General features: G+C 38.5%; 1 protein-coding gene across 2 annotated transcripts; it reads left to right on the top strand.

The window, feature by feature from the left end:
• Positions 1–1,240: 1,240 nt before the first annotated feature.
• On the top strand, positions 1,241–11,374 carry LOC143588294 (phospholipid:diacylglycerol acyltransferase 1-like). 2 transcript variants are annotated; one of them, XM_077069343.1, is made up of 6 exons: positions 1,241–1,839; positions 9,088–9,310; positions 9,392–9,675; positions 9,767–10,085; positions 10,188–10,447; positions 10,537–11,374. In XM_077069343.1, exons 1-6 carry the CDS (start codon positions 1,412–1,414, stop codon positions 11,018–11,020), a joined length of 1,998 nt encoding a protein of 665 aa, XP_076925458.1. In that variant the 5' UTR covers positions 1,241–1,411; the 3' UTR covers positions 11,021–11,374. The 2 variants fall into 2 exon arrangements, with proteins under 2 accessions (XP_076925458.1, XP_076925464.1); XM_077069349.1 differs by lacking the exon at positions 1,241–1,839 and adding an exon at positions 2,686–2,735.
• Positions 11,375–12,665: the final 1,291 nt, after the last annotated feature.

Here is a 12,665-nt window from a genome sequence, read left to right as displayed (position 1 = left end):
TGCATAAATTTGATACCCTTTTATTCAAAGCAAAATGAAACAAACCAAATTATATGTATTAAGTATGCGCTTTTATTATTTAAGAAAAATGAATTTTAATAAATCTAATTATAACTTATTGGTCAATAATTTACATTTTGATTAATGATCATCCTAACTTTCACTTTTATTTCTAAAAATAATCTTGATAGCATAATCATCATGTATTTATTTATATGCGTATGTCTTAATATATATGTCCGGCAAATTATATGGATTGTTATATATTTAATTTAACTTTTAACAACATAATATAGATTGTCAAGCAAGAATACATTGAAACAGGTTAAGACAAACATTTCATTACATATGATATATGTGAATTGTGATATAAGATTACTTTCTACTAACTCATTAGAACAAGTTGGTTAGTATTGCAAACATAAGAATGCAACATAATATGGTCATAGACAGGGGCACAACTTAATGGAGACTTGGGATCCTATTGTTTTTTATTTTTCAATAGTGTAAATTTACATGTTTTCATTCGAAACTTTTGAATCCAACTCTCGTTTATAATTTTTATATGTATTAGGCCCCCCACCTCACTCCTACGCGCGCGTTTTTGTCCAAGCTTTGTCACTTGTGATAAACCTTTTGGCTTTCACTACTCATTTACAAGAGGCATTCACAAAAAATCAACATTTAGAATAAGAGTTTATATAGAAAATGAAAAGCGGTTTAGTAAGCCATTTAAAGACTTAAAATGTCTTTTGTCATGAGTCTTGACAAGTAAAAGAATTTTGTCATGATAAGACTATGAGGTGTGGTTAAGGAGAGAAGAGGAATGATGACTACATGTCTACATGGACAAAATGGTGAAAAATAATATCATTAAACACTACTCCCTAATCTTTATTTCACGCGTATCAGGGAAGCCTCACCCCATTTTTTTGCCTAAATCCCTTTTTATTTTCTTTTTTATTACTTTTGGTTTTTAAATAATATAAATAAATAAATGGTGGAAAATGTGAGAATGATAGGTAATATGTGTTGAATGATAGAGAATAAACTGATGTGCCGCTAATGTTGGGAATGGTAACACCATATAGCCCTAAGTATATGAAAATTGTAATTTAGTATAGAATTATTTATTTTAGAGTAGATAGAAAGTCTAAATAAGATGGGAATCGTGGGAATATTTAATTGGGAAGATATTATTATTATTATTATATAATAAAATAAACCCATTCCGGACCCACGACTACCCAATCCTCTTAAACCATCCGCACAAGTATTCACCCAATGCCTCCACCGCTCTCATTACTCCTCACCACCACCACCCGCCAACCATCACACCGTCACCACTTACGTCATCATCACCATAATCTTCAACTCCACAATCACCTCACACTCCATCATCTAAACCCTAATGGCCACAATCCGAAGACGCAAACAACCCGAAGACTCCCATCCGGATCCCAAACCCGACGAAGAACAAGACGACGACAATAAGAAACACAAATCCTCGAAAAAAAATAATAAAACCAAAAACTATTCGTGTCTTGATAACTGCTGTTGGTTCGTCGGGTGCGTGTGTTCGGTATGGTGGCTGTTACTGTTCCTATACAATGCGATGCCGGCTTCGTTCCCGCAGTTCGTAACCGAGGCGATATCCGGCCCGTTTCCGGATCCGCCAGGGGTGAAGTGTGTGAAGGAAGGACTGAAGGCCAAGCATCCGGTGGTGTTTGTGCCTGGGATTGTGACAGGTGGACTTGAGCTTTGGGAAGGTCATCAGTGTATGGATGGATTGTTTAGGAAGAGGCTTTGGGGTGGCACCTTTGGTGAAGTCTATAAAAGGTATTATTATTATTATTTTTATTATTATTGTTATTGTTATTGTTATTATTGTTATTTATTGTTCATATTGGATACGTAATTAGTTGGAGATCTGGTTATTGTAAATTATTAGATCGGTTGAGTTGACTAATTAGGGTTGGATTAGCGTGTAAATGAGCCGAGACGGGCATGATCTTGACTAGGCTTGAGCTTGGATCGTTTTGACTTACAAGAGTTTGAGGAGTTGAGCTCGGCTCGTGAGTTGTGTTTTCAAGCTTGGGCTGGGATAAGCTGGTTTGTTATGTGTTAATGAACTTATATACGTTTAGTGAGGATTATAAGAGGTATTTATTATTATTATTTGTTAAGTAATTGGGAGGTTGTTGATTGATATATGTAACTTAGAAGTGTAATTAGTTGGAGATCTTGGGACTGTAAGTTATTAGATTGGTTGATTTGACTAATTAGGGTTGGATTAGCATATGAACGAGCTGAGTCGAGCCAGATCTTGAGTAGGCTTGAGCTCAGCTTGTTAGTAGTTTTTTTCAAGCTCGGGCTCGGATCAGCTGGTTATTATTTATTAATGAACTTGTATACGTTTGGTGAAATTTATAAGAGGTGTTATTATTATTATCTATTAAGTAACTGACAGATTGTTAGGTAAGATAGAAGTGTAATTAGTTGGAGATCTTGGTTGTTATAAGTTATTAGATCAGTTATAAATGAACCGAGCCGAGCCAAGCCTGATCTTGACTAGGCTCAAGCTCGGCTCGTTTTGACTTACAAGAGCTTGAGCTCGGCTCGCGTAGTTTTTTTCAAGCTCGGGATCGGTCCGTGAGTAGTTTTTTTCAAGCTTGGGCTCGGCTAGCTTATTATTTATTAATGAACTTATATACGTTTGGTGAGGTTTATAATAGGTATTATTAAGTAATTGACAGATTGTTTTTGTGTACGTAACCTATAAGTATAATTAGTTGGAGATCTGGTTGTTATGAGTTATTAGATTTGTTGATTTGTCTAATTAGGGTTGAATTAGCATGGTATAAGAGATTTGCCCTTTGTGCTTATACATGTAAACGGGACGAGGCCTGATCTTGACTAGGCTTGAGCTCGGCTCGTGAGTAGTTTTTTCAAGCTCGGGCACAGCACGGCACGACACTGCACGACTCATTTATTATTTATTAATGAACTTATATTAGAGATTTGTTCTTTGTGATTATACATGCTACATGACTTTATGTCACCCAGTAGCAGGTTATTGGCTCTAGGATTTGACCTAAATCTCTTTAAATGAAGTTTTTATTGTTTTAGTTGTTGTGAGAGAGTAGATGGAGAAAGTAGGTGATTTTATTAATTGGGTTTTTGTTGGTTTACAGTGAATCTTAATGCATCTATGTATAGACTAATGCATAGGCTTACTAAGCAACACACAAGTGTGTTAGTTAGACCAACTAACAAGAAATCTAAGTAACTCAGTCAACTTGCTAGAAACGTAGTTAGTTGGATATCTGATTGTTATAACTTACTAGATCGTTTGATTGGACAGATTAGGGTTAAATTAGCATGTTATAAGAGATTTGCCATTTGTGATTAACTAATTATACATGTTACATGATTAGTTTTTGATTTTTTGATTTATGTGGTCTAGTAGCAGGTTGTAGGCTCCAGGCTTTGACCTACATCTCTTTAAATGAAGATTTAATTGTTACAGTTGTGGTGACTGGTGAGAGAGTAGATGGAGAAAGTAGGCAAGTAGGCGATTCTATTAATTGAGTATTTGCTAGTTGACAGTGAATCTTAATACATCTATGCATAGATTAATACATAGGCTTACAAACACAGATACAATTGTGTTAGTTGGAGCAACTCAAAGTCAACTGTGTACCTAACCTAACACAGTCAACTTGCTAATATATTGCTATCTGTAGATTGCTTATACGCATAATCCCCCGTGACAGCATGTTTTGTAAATTGTGTGATGCCAAATTGTAGGTTATTATAACTTACTAAATCATTTGGTAGTTAGTAATCCTATACATGTTACATAATTAATTTTTAATTTTGTGAATATGTCAGTTTATTGTCTTATTGTAGTGATTGCAGGCTTTGAAGTTTGATCTAAGCTTCTTATTAGCAAATTTGTTTTTCAAATATGTTAAAATGAAGTTTTATTGTTTTACTTGTAGTGAGAGAGTAGATGGAGAATGTAGGTAATTCTATTAATTGTGTTTTTGTTAGTTTACAATAAGTCTCAAATCTCAATACATTATACATCTATGTATAGACCAATGCATAGGAATATAGGTTTACTAACACAACACACAAACGTGTTAGTTAGACTAAATAACAAGAAATCTAACTAACTCAAAGTCAACTGTGTAACTTGTCGAAACATGAAATGAATCTGACCTGATTCATGACGATGTTCCCACGGATTTAGAGATGAACGAACCACGACTTGATCTTCTTCTCCGATTACTTGAGACCTGCAATGGCTTTTCGGGGGTGTGGAGGTGACTGCTAAGGGATCTCAAGGATCCCTTGTTTACAGACATAAAAATAGTGTGATGGTGGCTCTTATTGAGAGCAACAACCAACCCTTAATAAGGAGGTGGAGACCTCCTTATATAGGGAGCCTCATGGCCACCATCGTGGTACCCTAATGGGCCTAGCCCAGTTAGGGTTACCTCCACAAAACCCCCTCAGCCCAATAACATTGTATTAGTCCATATAATAAAATAAGCCAAACATAATAAATTTAGGGTCGTAAAACCGGGTTTAGTACCATACCCCTACAAGCCCCCCAAGTCCAGTGTTGCTCCTAGGCGTGCAAGCGTTTAGGTGGAGCGCTGGACTTCGTAAGGTGTGTTAGGATATGAGGCGGCTTTTTCCCTTTTCTTCGGCCTTGTCTTTATTGTCTTTGAGTTTTGAGAGGTTTTCTCCGTGATGGTGACATGTTGTGATCCTTATGATAATAATGGTGCACTGGCATGAATAAGATATAGCACGCATCATAACAATAGTGGCGCGGGGCCTGATTAAAGATAGAGCGCGCATCTCGATAATAATGTAATGCAATTTGCGCGCGAGGCGACTTACGAGCTATAAAATAATGAAGCTTGCGCGCGAGGCGACTTACGAGCTATAAAAATAATGAAGCTTGCGCGCGAGGCGACTTATGAGCTATAATATGATGATAATGACTGGCCCACAAGGGCCTCTTCTACGCAGGATGACTATCCCAACTTGTTTTCAAAATAATAATGGAGGCGCAATCGGCCAGATAATAATAATGTCATAGGTGCTTGTGCGACTCGTAGCCGAACCTGCAAAAACATATCAACTAAAAGTGGATGTATTACAAGGTTCCCATCCTCGGGCAAATTATGAGGTGTGCCCAACCTGCGTTGGCGCGTGGCCGTTTGGGATATTATTAGGCTCCCGCCCTAAAATTCGGATGTCTTCCATCGCGATAATGTAGTGGTGGTATACCACGATAGTCCCCTAGCTCATTACTGCTAAATAAGGTTGCCCTTATCCTGATTTGGATTAGACTATTGTCTCATTTGTTGTGTCGCTTACGCATAGGTTTTGGCTTTGTGTCATGCGCAGATGTTTCATGCGCTTGCGCATAGGCTGTCATGCGCCACGCGCAGATGTTGCATGCGCTTGCGCGTAGACTTTGTGTCATGCGCCACGCGCAGATGTTGCATGCGCGTGCGCATAGGCTTTGTGTCATGCACCACGCGCAGATGTTTCATGCGCGTGCGCATAGGCTTTTTGTCATGCGCCACGCGCAGATGTTTCATGCGCTTGCGTATAGGCTTTTTGTCATGCGCCACGCGCAGATGTTGCATGCGCTGATGTGATATGCGTGAGCATGTGATGCGTAAGCATATGTAATATGCGTGAGCATATGTGATGCATGAGCATATGTGATATGCGTGAGCATATGTGATGCGTGAGCATATGTGATATGCGCCACGCGCATAGGTTTTGGCTTTGTGTCTTCATGACATCCTGATTTCAAGCCTTGTCTATATCTTGTGGGTTGACCCGCCCCGCTCGATGTTAAGGCGGGTGCATACCCCTTCAAGCCCCCCAAGTCTAATGTGTCTTGTCTTGCGCGAGCGAGGTAAGAGATTAGACTTAATAGTTTGCCTCTGCACGTTCCTGCCACCATTTTGAACATTTGGGATGGTTGCATGGAGTTCGTAATTGCCAGAGTTAGCGTTGAACTTCAAGAAGGTCGCATGCGTTCCGTGACGGCGGAGTTTTACCCACCGGATCAAGTTGGTGGAATGTGATACGCGACTGCGCGCAAGCATCATGGCGGTGCGCATGTAGAGTGGCGGAATGGTTGATCCGCGGTGGCGCGCATGCGACGTGGCTTGTGTTATAAGAGGTTTAATTATGACGGCGTGTTGAGCGGAGCGGAGCCGCGTTCGGTCTTGTATTCGGCGCGAAGCCGTATGGGTTTATGAAGATTCGCAACCTTTAAGTTTGGCGCGCGGCCGATGGTCGTATGGGTTTATGAGGATTCCCAACCTTAAAGTTTGGCGCGTGGCCTTATGGGTTTATGAAGATTCCCAACCTTTAAGTTTGGCGCGTGGCCTTATGGGTTTGAGGATTCCCAACCTTATAAGTTTGGCGCGTAGCCGTATGGGTTTATGAGGATTCCCAACCTTTAAATTTGGCGCGTGGCCTTATGGATTTATGAGGATTCCCAACCTTTAAGTTTGGCGCTTAGCCGTATGGGTTTATGAGGATTCCCAACCTTTAAATTTGGCGTGTGGCCTTATGGGTTTATGAGGATTCCCAACCTTTAAGTTTGGCGCGTGGCCTTATGGGTTTACGAGGATTCCCAACCTTTAAGTCTGGCGCGTGGCCGTATGGGTTTGAGGATTCCCAACCTTTAAATTTGGCGCGTGGCCTTATGGGTTTATGAGGATTCCCAACCTTTAAGTTTGGCGCGTGGCCTTATGGGTTTATGAGGATTCCCAACCTTTAAGTTTGGCGCGTAGCCGTATGGGTTTATAAGGATTCCCAACCTTTAAATATTATTGAAATATGGCGGCGGAGTGGTGACTCGTGGGCGCACATGCATGGTGGCGAAGTTTTCTGCGCAAAACCAAAGGCATGGAGTCGTCTTCCGACCCGCGTGTTGGGTTTTTGCGGGAGCGCATGCATGGCGGCGAAGTGATGACTCGCGGGTGCGCATGCACGGCGTCAGGAGTCTTATCTGCGATGGCGCACGTGCGGCCATCACATTTTTCCGCGATGGCGCAGTATATGATGTAATTTTAAACCTAAAATCCAGATCTATAACCTAGATATAGATCTGTAAACCAGATCCGAAGTGGAGAGGATTTAAAACCATCACAGATGCGGAGGCTTGACCGTCCGGATCAGGTAGTTTCTTTTTGGATCTACAAATCTTTTTCAGCTTCATTTTTACACAGATCTGGAAGCATCTTTTAGATCTATGGATCTTTTTGAGCTTTGATGGAACAAATCTTGAAACATCTTTCTGTAAACTTCCAAATCTGGATTTTTCTTTGGAGAGAAGAAAATCACAGATCTAAAATAATGGATGAACAGATCTGAGCACCGAGACGAAGATTGAAGGATAGCTCGTTGCCGTCCCACGGATGGCGCCAATGTCGAAACATGAAATGAATCTGACCTGATTCATGACGATGTTCCCACGGATTTAGAGATGAACGAACCACGACTTGATCTTCTTCTCCGATTGCTTGAGACCTGCAATGGCTTTTCGGGGGTGTGGAGGTGACTGCTAAGAAATCTCAAGGATCCCTTGTTTACAGACATAAAAATAGTGTGATGGTGGCTCTTATTGAGAGCAACAACCAACCCTTAATAAGGAGGTGGAGACCTCCTTATATAGGGAGCCTCATGGCCACCATCATGGTACCCTAATGGGCCTAGCCCAGTTAGGGTTACCTCCACAAAACCCCCTCAGCCCAATAACATTGTATTAGTCCATATAATAAAATAAGCCAAACATAATAAATTTAGGGTCGTAAAACCGGGTTTAGTACCATACCCCTACATAACTAACTCAGTCAACTAACGAGAAACATAATTAGTTGTAGATCTTGTTCATAGCTGTTAATAGCACTCGCTATGAACACTATATTGAATAGCGTCGTGTTGCGATGATCCATTGCAATATTAGTTTGGCGCCTCCATAGCGAGTAATTAGCGGGATTTCAGGTTTATTTGTTTTTTTTGTTCAATATATATAGCGATAATATATGTCTTTTATGTTAAATATACCTATAACAGTGTATTTAGATATAATATACATATAAAATATGTCTAAAAAATATTTATAGTGTATTGCTAAACATAAAATAACGCCCACTATTTTTATTGCTATAACCACGTAGCGTATAGGTAGCTTGTCGCTATCCTTCGCCATTCACTATTAACAACTTTGTTCCAGTTGTTATAAGTTACTAGATGGCTTGATTAGACAAATTAGGGCTAGATTAGTATGTTATAAGAGAATTGCTCTTTGTAGTTATACATGTTACATAATTTTTGATTTTATGATTTATGTGAGTTTTTGTCATATTGTAGTGATTGCAGGCTTTGAAGTTTGATCTAAGCTTCTTATTAGCAATTTGTTTCCTGTAATCTCTTTAAATGATAGTGATGCAGTTTTGGAAGCGATCAATGGCTCGAAAAACTCATGATTAATCAAAAACGATAAAACGAACAAAGGTTCAAAGAACAATGTTCTTATAATAAATAAACTTAATCAAAAACTAATTAACAATGAAAAACCTAGATCCTAATTTATAATGACTAAAAAGTAAACAAGGAATTTCAAATTCCCCAAAAGTAAACTAATTAGGAAACTAAATAATGACAATTCTCAATATAATTTCCAAAATAGTTTTTGCTTGAATCAAACTTCACGTCACTTTTCATCACTCTTCATATGGATTATCAGTTGGGCTGGGTCGTATTGTCGGGTTGGATGCTCCCGCATCAGATAGCGAGAGTACAAACAGAAAGTAGGTAATTTTATTAATTGTGTTTTTGTTTAGTAAACATTATAATCCAGTGGCAGGATGTAAAGATTAGCATGCTTTGTAAATTATGTGATGCCAAAATGTAGATTATTTGCATACTTTGGAAGTGAAGTTGCTTATATGTAATTATGTATTATAATTTATAGCAATTCATGTGTTTTGTATATAATCGTGTGTTATATGTGTGGTTGTGGATATGTTGCAGGCCTTCATGTTGGGTACAACATATGTCTTTAGACAACAAAACTGGGATGGATCCACCAGGTATACGGGTCAGACCCGTCTATGGACTTGTAGCAGCTGACTACTTTGCCCCAGGATATTTTGTTTGGGCTGTTTTGATTGCTAACCTGGCCCGTGTTGGATACGAAGAGAAAAATATGTACATGGCTGCATATGACTGGAGACTCTCATTTCAAAACACAGAGGTATGTTTTGTTTCTACTTAACTAGGTGACAAGATGGATGGGTCTGGTCATAACTGAAATGGGCTGTTTTGTTGTGTGCAGGTAAGAGACCAAACATTGAGCCGGATAAAGAGCAATATAGAACTGATGGTTGCTACAAATGGTGGTAGAAAGGCGGTTATTATCCCCCATTCAATGGGTGTTATCTACTTTCTGCATTTTATGAAATGGGTGGAAGCACCGGCTCCAATGGGTGGCGGAGGTGGACCGGATTGGTGTGCCAAACACATAAAGGCGGTGTTGAATATTGGTGGACCGTTTTTAGGTGTTCCAAAAGCTGTAGCCGGGCTTTTCTCTGCTGAAGCCAAAGATATTGCATCAGTCAGGTTTATTGTTAAACTTTAGCATGTAATACATCAGTCAGGTTTATATAAACAATTCAACATTTAACACTACTTGTATGCAACTTATTTGCAGGGCTCTTGCACCGGGTGTGTTGGACTCGGATTTATTTCAGATTCAAACGTTACAACATGTAATGAGAATGAGCCGCACGTGGGATTCAACCATGTCTATGATACCGAAAGGTGGGGACACTATTTGGGGCGGTCTTGATTGGTCACCCGAAGACGGGTATAGTCCAAGTAAGAGAAAACATGCAAAAAATGACACTGAATCTTCCACCCAAAGTGAGTCTGAAATTGAAGCAACACATGCAAACTATGGAAGAATAATATCGTTTGGGAGAGATGCAGCAGAGGCGCCATCTTCAGAGATCGAGAGAATAGAATTCAGGGTACGCTTTTTAGTATTGGTTTATTCAAACAATTATATCGTATTTACTATTACTGCAGTTTCAGATCCAATAATATGTTCTAAAGTAAGTGTCGATGTTTAGGGTGCTGTGAAGGGTAACAACGTTGCAAATAATACATGTCGAGATGTGTGGACTGAATACCATGACATGGGATTTGGTGGAATTAAGGCTGTTGCAGAGTACAAGGTTTATACAGCTAGTGACATTGTGGATTTGCTTGAGTTTGTTGCTCCAAAAATGATGGAACGCGGTAGTGCTCATTTCTCATATGGTATTGCTGATAACTTGGATGACCCAAAATACAAACATTACAAATATTGGTCTAATCCATTGGAGACAAAGTAAGAATCTTTGTAACACATGTTTGTTATGTAGCGTTTACAAAATGACCTTTTTGCCCTTAGTATTTAGCAATAATATCCATTTTCAGGTTACCAAACGCTCCAGACATGGAGATATATTCAATGTATGGTGTTGGTATCCCAACCGAAAGAGGATATGTTTACAAACTCACAACTGCAGCAGAATGCTACATACCATTCCAAATTGACACGTCAGCAAAGGATAAAAACGGGGACGGCTATTTAAAAGACGGGGTTTATACAGTTGATGGTGATGAAACCGTACCAACATTGAGCGCGGGTTACATGTGTGCAAAAGGTTGGCGTGGGAAAACCCGATTCAATCCTTCAGGAATCAAAACGTATGTTCGGGAATACGATCACAACCCTCCAGCTAACATTCTTGAGGGCCGGGGTACGCAAAGTGGGGCCCACGTGGATATTATGGGTAATTTCCAGTTGATTGAAGATGTTATTAGAGTTGCAGCCGGAGCCACAGGTGAAGAACTGGGAGGTGATCAGGTGTACACAGATATATTCGAGTGGTCCGAGAAAGTTAAGTTGAAGTTATGAAAAGTTTGACTTAAAAGTTTTATACAAATAGGTCTATGAAGGTATGTGTATTTTTGGGTGCGTTTATTACATAAGCAGCAGTTTTAGTCAGAGAACTATGAGAACCGTATATGGAAGATGATAAGATGATTAGATGTAACATAAGCTTTTGTATGGTTCTCTAGTTCTTTACTTAGATTTGATTATGTATTTAACGTACCATGTATACATTAACCCACAAATCTGGACTGTGGGTGTATTATTTTGAAATATGTTAGCATGTTGCTTCCTTAGACAGCCATAAAGAACTTGTTTGTTGTATTTTGATATCTTTTGATCAATTTTAGAAAGGCAAATTGGAATTTATTAATCCCACCTGAGAATATTTTTGTTGGAAGTCTCGCATTTTAAACAATATGTTATTTATTTTATATATCTAAAACACATGTAAATGTTATATACTTGTGTAGTTTACTCATTTTAGTTTTATGTTTTCGCCTCATCCATACATGACAGTTGATGGTAATTCTATCATCGACCATCGCCGAGTTCAACTCCAAACTGAAGCAACAAGGCACCACTGGTTTAAACTTTGATCTTATTTGATTTCTCATTTTTACCAAAACGGCGACACCATTCTCTATTGATCCGCAAACAATTGCGAATCATAAACCAAACATATATAAACTAAACAAAGCATAAACATAATTGAACATACACAAACATAGGTGAAATCCAAAACGTCAACTTGACACATATCACGTGAATATGTCAGGTTAAACCAAACACAGTCCGTTTTACTAGAAGTATTTTCAGATTCACCCGAAATTGATCAAAACGAATTTAGACTAAGTTCAACTCTGCAAATTTTTATTAACTTCATGTCGCTTAAGAAATAGTCTTAATACTAGGTCAATTTACTTTTTTCATTTTCTAATCAAAGGTTAATAAGTCTTCCTACTATATTAATTTCAAAAACATTAGGTTCATCAAAACGAATTTCAAATTCTCAAATTAACAGACCAAACAATTTGAACATTAAGATTTATAGTTGGATTCAAAGTCCGATTGCTAAATTCAAATCGAATTTCAGGTTTTTCAAATCCGGTGCAATTACTAAACGCCCCTAGTTGACAAACTACTCTAGAAATATCACAAACTATCAAACAAAGTAACATACTAAAGTACCTAAAAATTAACAATGAATCTTAAAACAGATTAATATATTAGGGATTTAGAACTCTAAAAATGTAGTTATTTAGGGTAATTGTTTATTGGGTTGATCATTATAACATAAGATAAATATTGAGGTGGGTGCCACAAATGGTTTTAGCCCTGACTCTTAGTATCTAAAAGTCTAAAACCAATTTTGGTATCAGTACCGGTACCAGTACCAATCGATACCAATATCGAATTTGCTCATCCCTACTCCATACAACATGTAACTTGCTTTTATGTTGGTTTCTTTTTTTGGTTTTTGCAGCAACTCTTCCGAGCTTTGTGGAAGAGTCTACTTTTATTGTGTGTGTTTAGCTTGTTAGTAGTTGGTTAACAAAGTTTAAGTTAAAAAAAACCTCATTCTTTGTGAAAGAACAACGTAGTGTCGACCCCATGACGAACCAAATATGTTATGACAAAACAACATCGATACTAATATACGTGTTAT

The sequence above is a fragment of the Bidens hawaiensis genome, unplaced genomic scaffold (assembly GCF_021521415.1).
Source record: "Bidens hawaiensis isolate Kalapana, Puna unplaced genomic scaffold, B.hawaiensis_p1.1 tig00001575_1, whole genome shotgun sequence".
Taxonomy (NCBI): Eukaryota; Viridiplantae; Streptophyta; class Magnoliopsida; order Asterales; family Asteraceae; genus Bidens; species Bidens hawaiensis.
The sequence above is the reverse complement of the archived record's forward strand: the minus strand, read 5'-3'. Positions and strand labels throughout refer to the sequence as shown.

What these genes read in the sequence shown, in the direction of transcription:
- LOC143588294 (XM_077069343.1), top strand. Translation starts at nt 1,412, where the DNA reads ATGGCCACAATCCGAAGACGCAAACAACCCGAAGACTCCCATCCGGAT. An exon ending in TTTGGTGAAGTCTATAAAAG is followed by an intron (nt 1,840 to 9,087) that starts GTATTATTATTA and finishes GATATGTTGCAG; the next exon opens with GCCTTCATGTTGGGTACAAC. An exon ending in TCTAATCCATTGGAGACAAA is followed by an intron (nt 10,448 to 10,536) that starts GTAAGAATCTTT and finishes ATCCATTTTCAG; the next exon opens with GTTACCAAACGCTCCAGACA.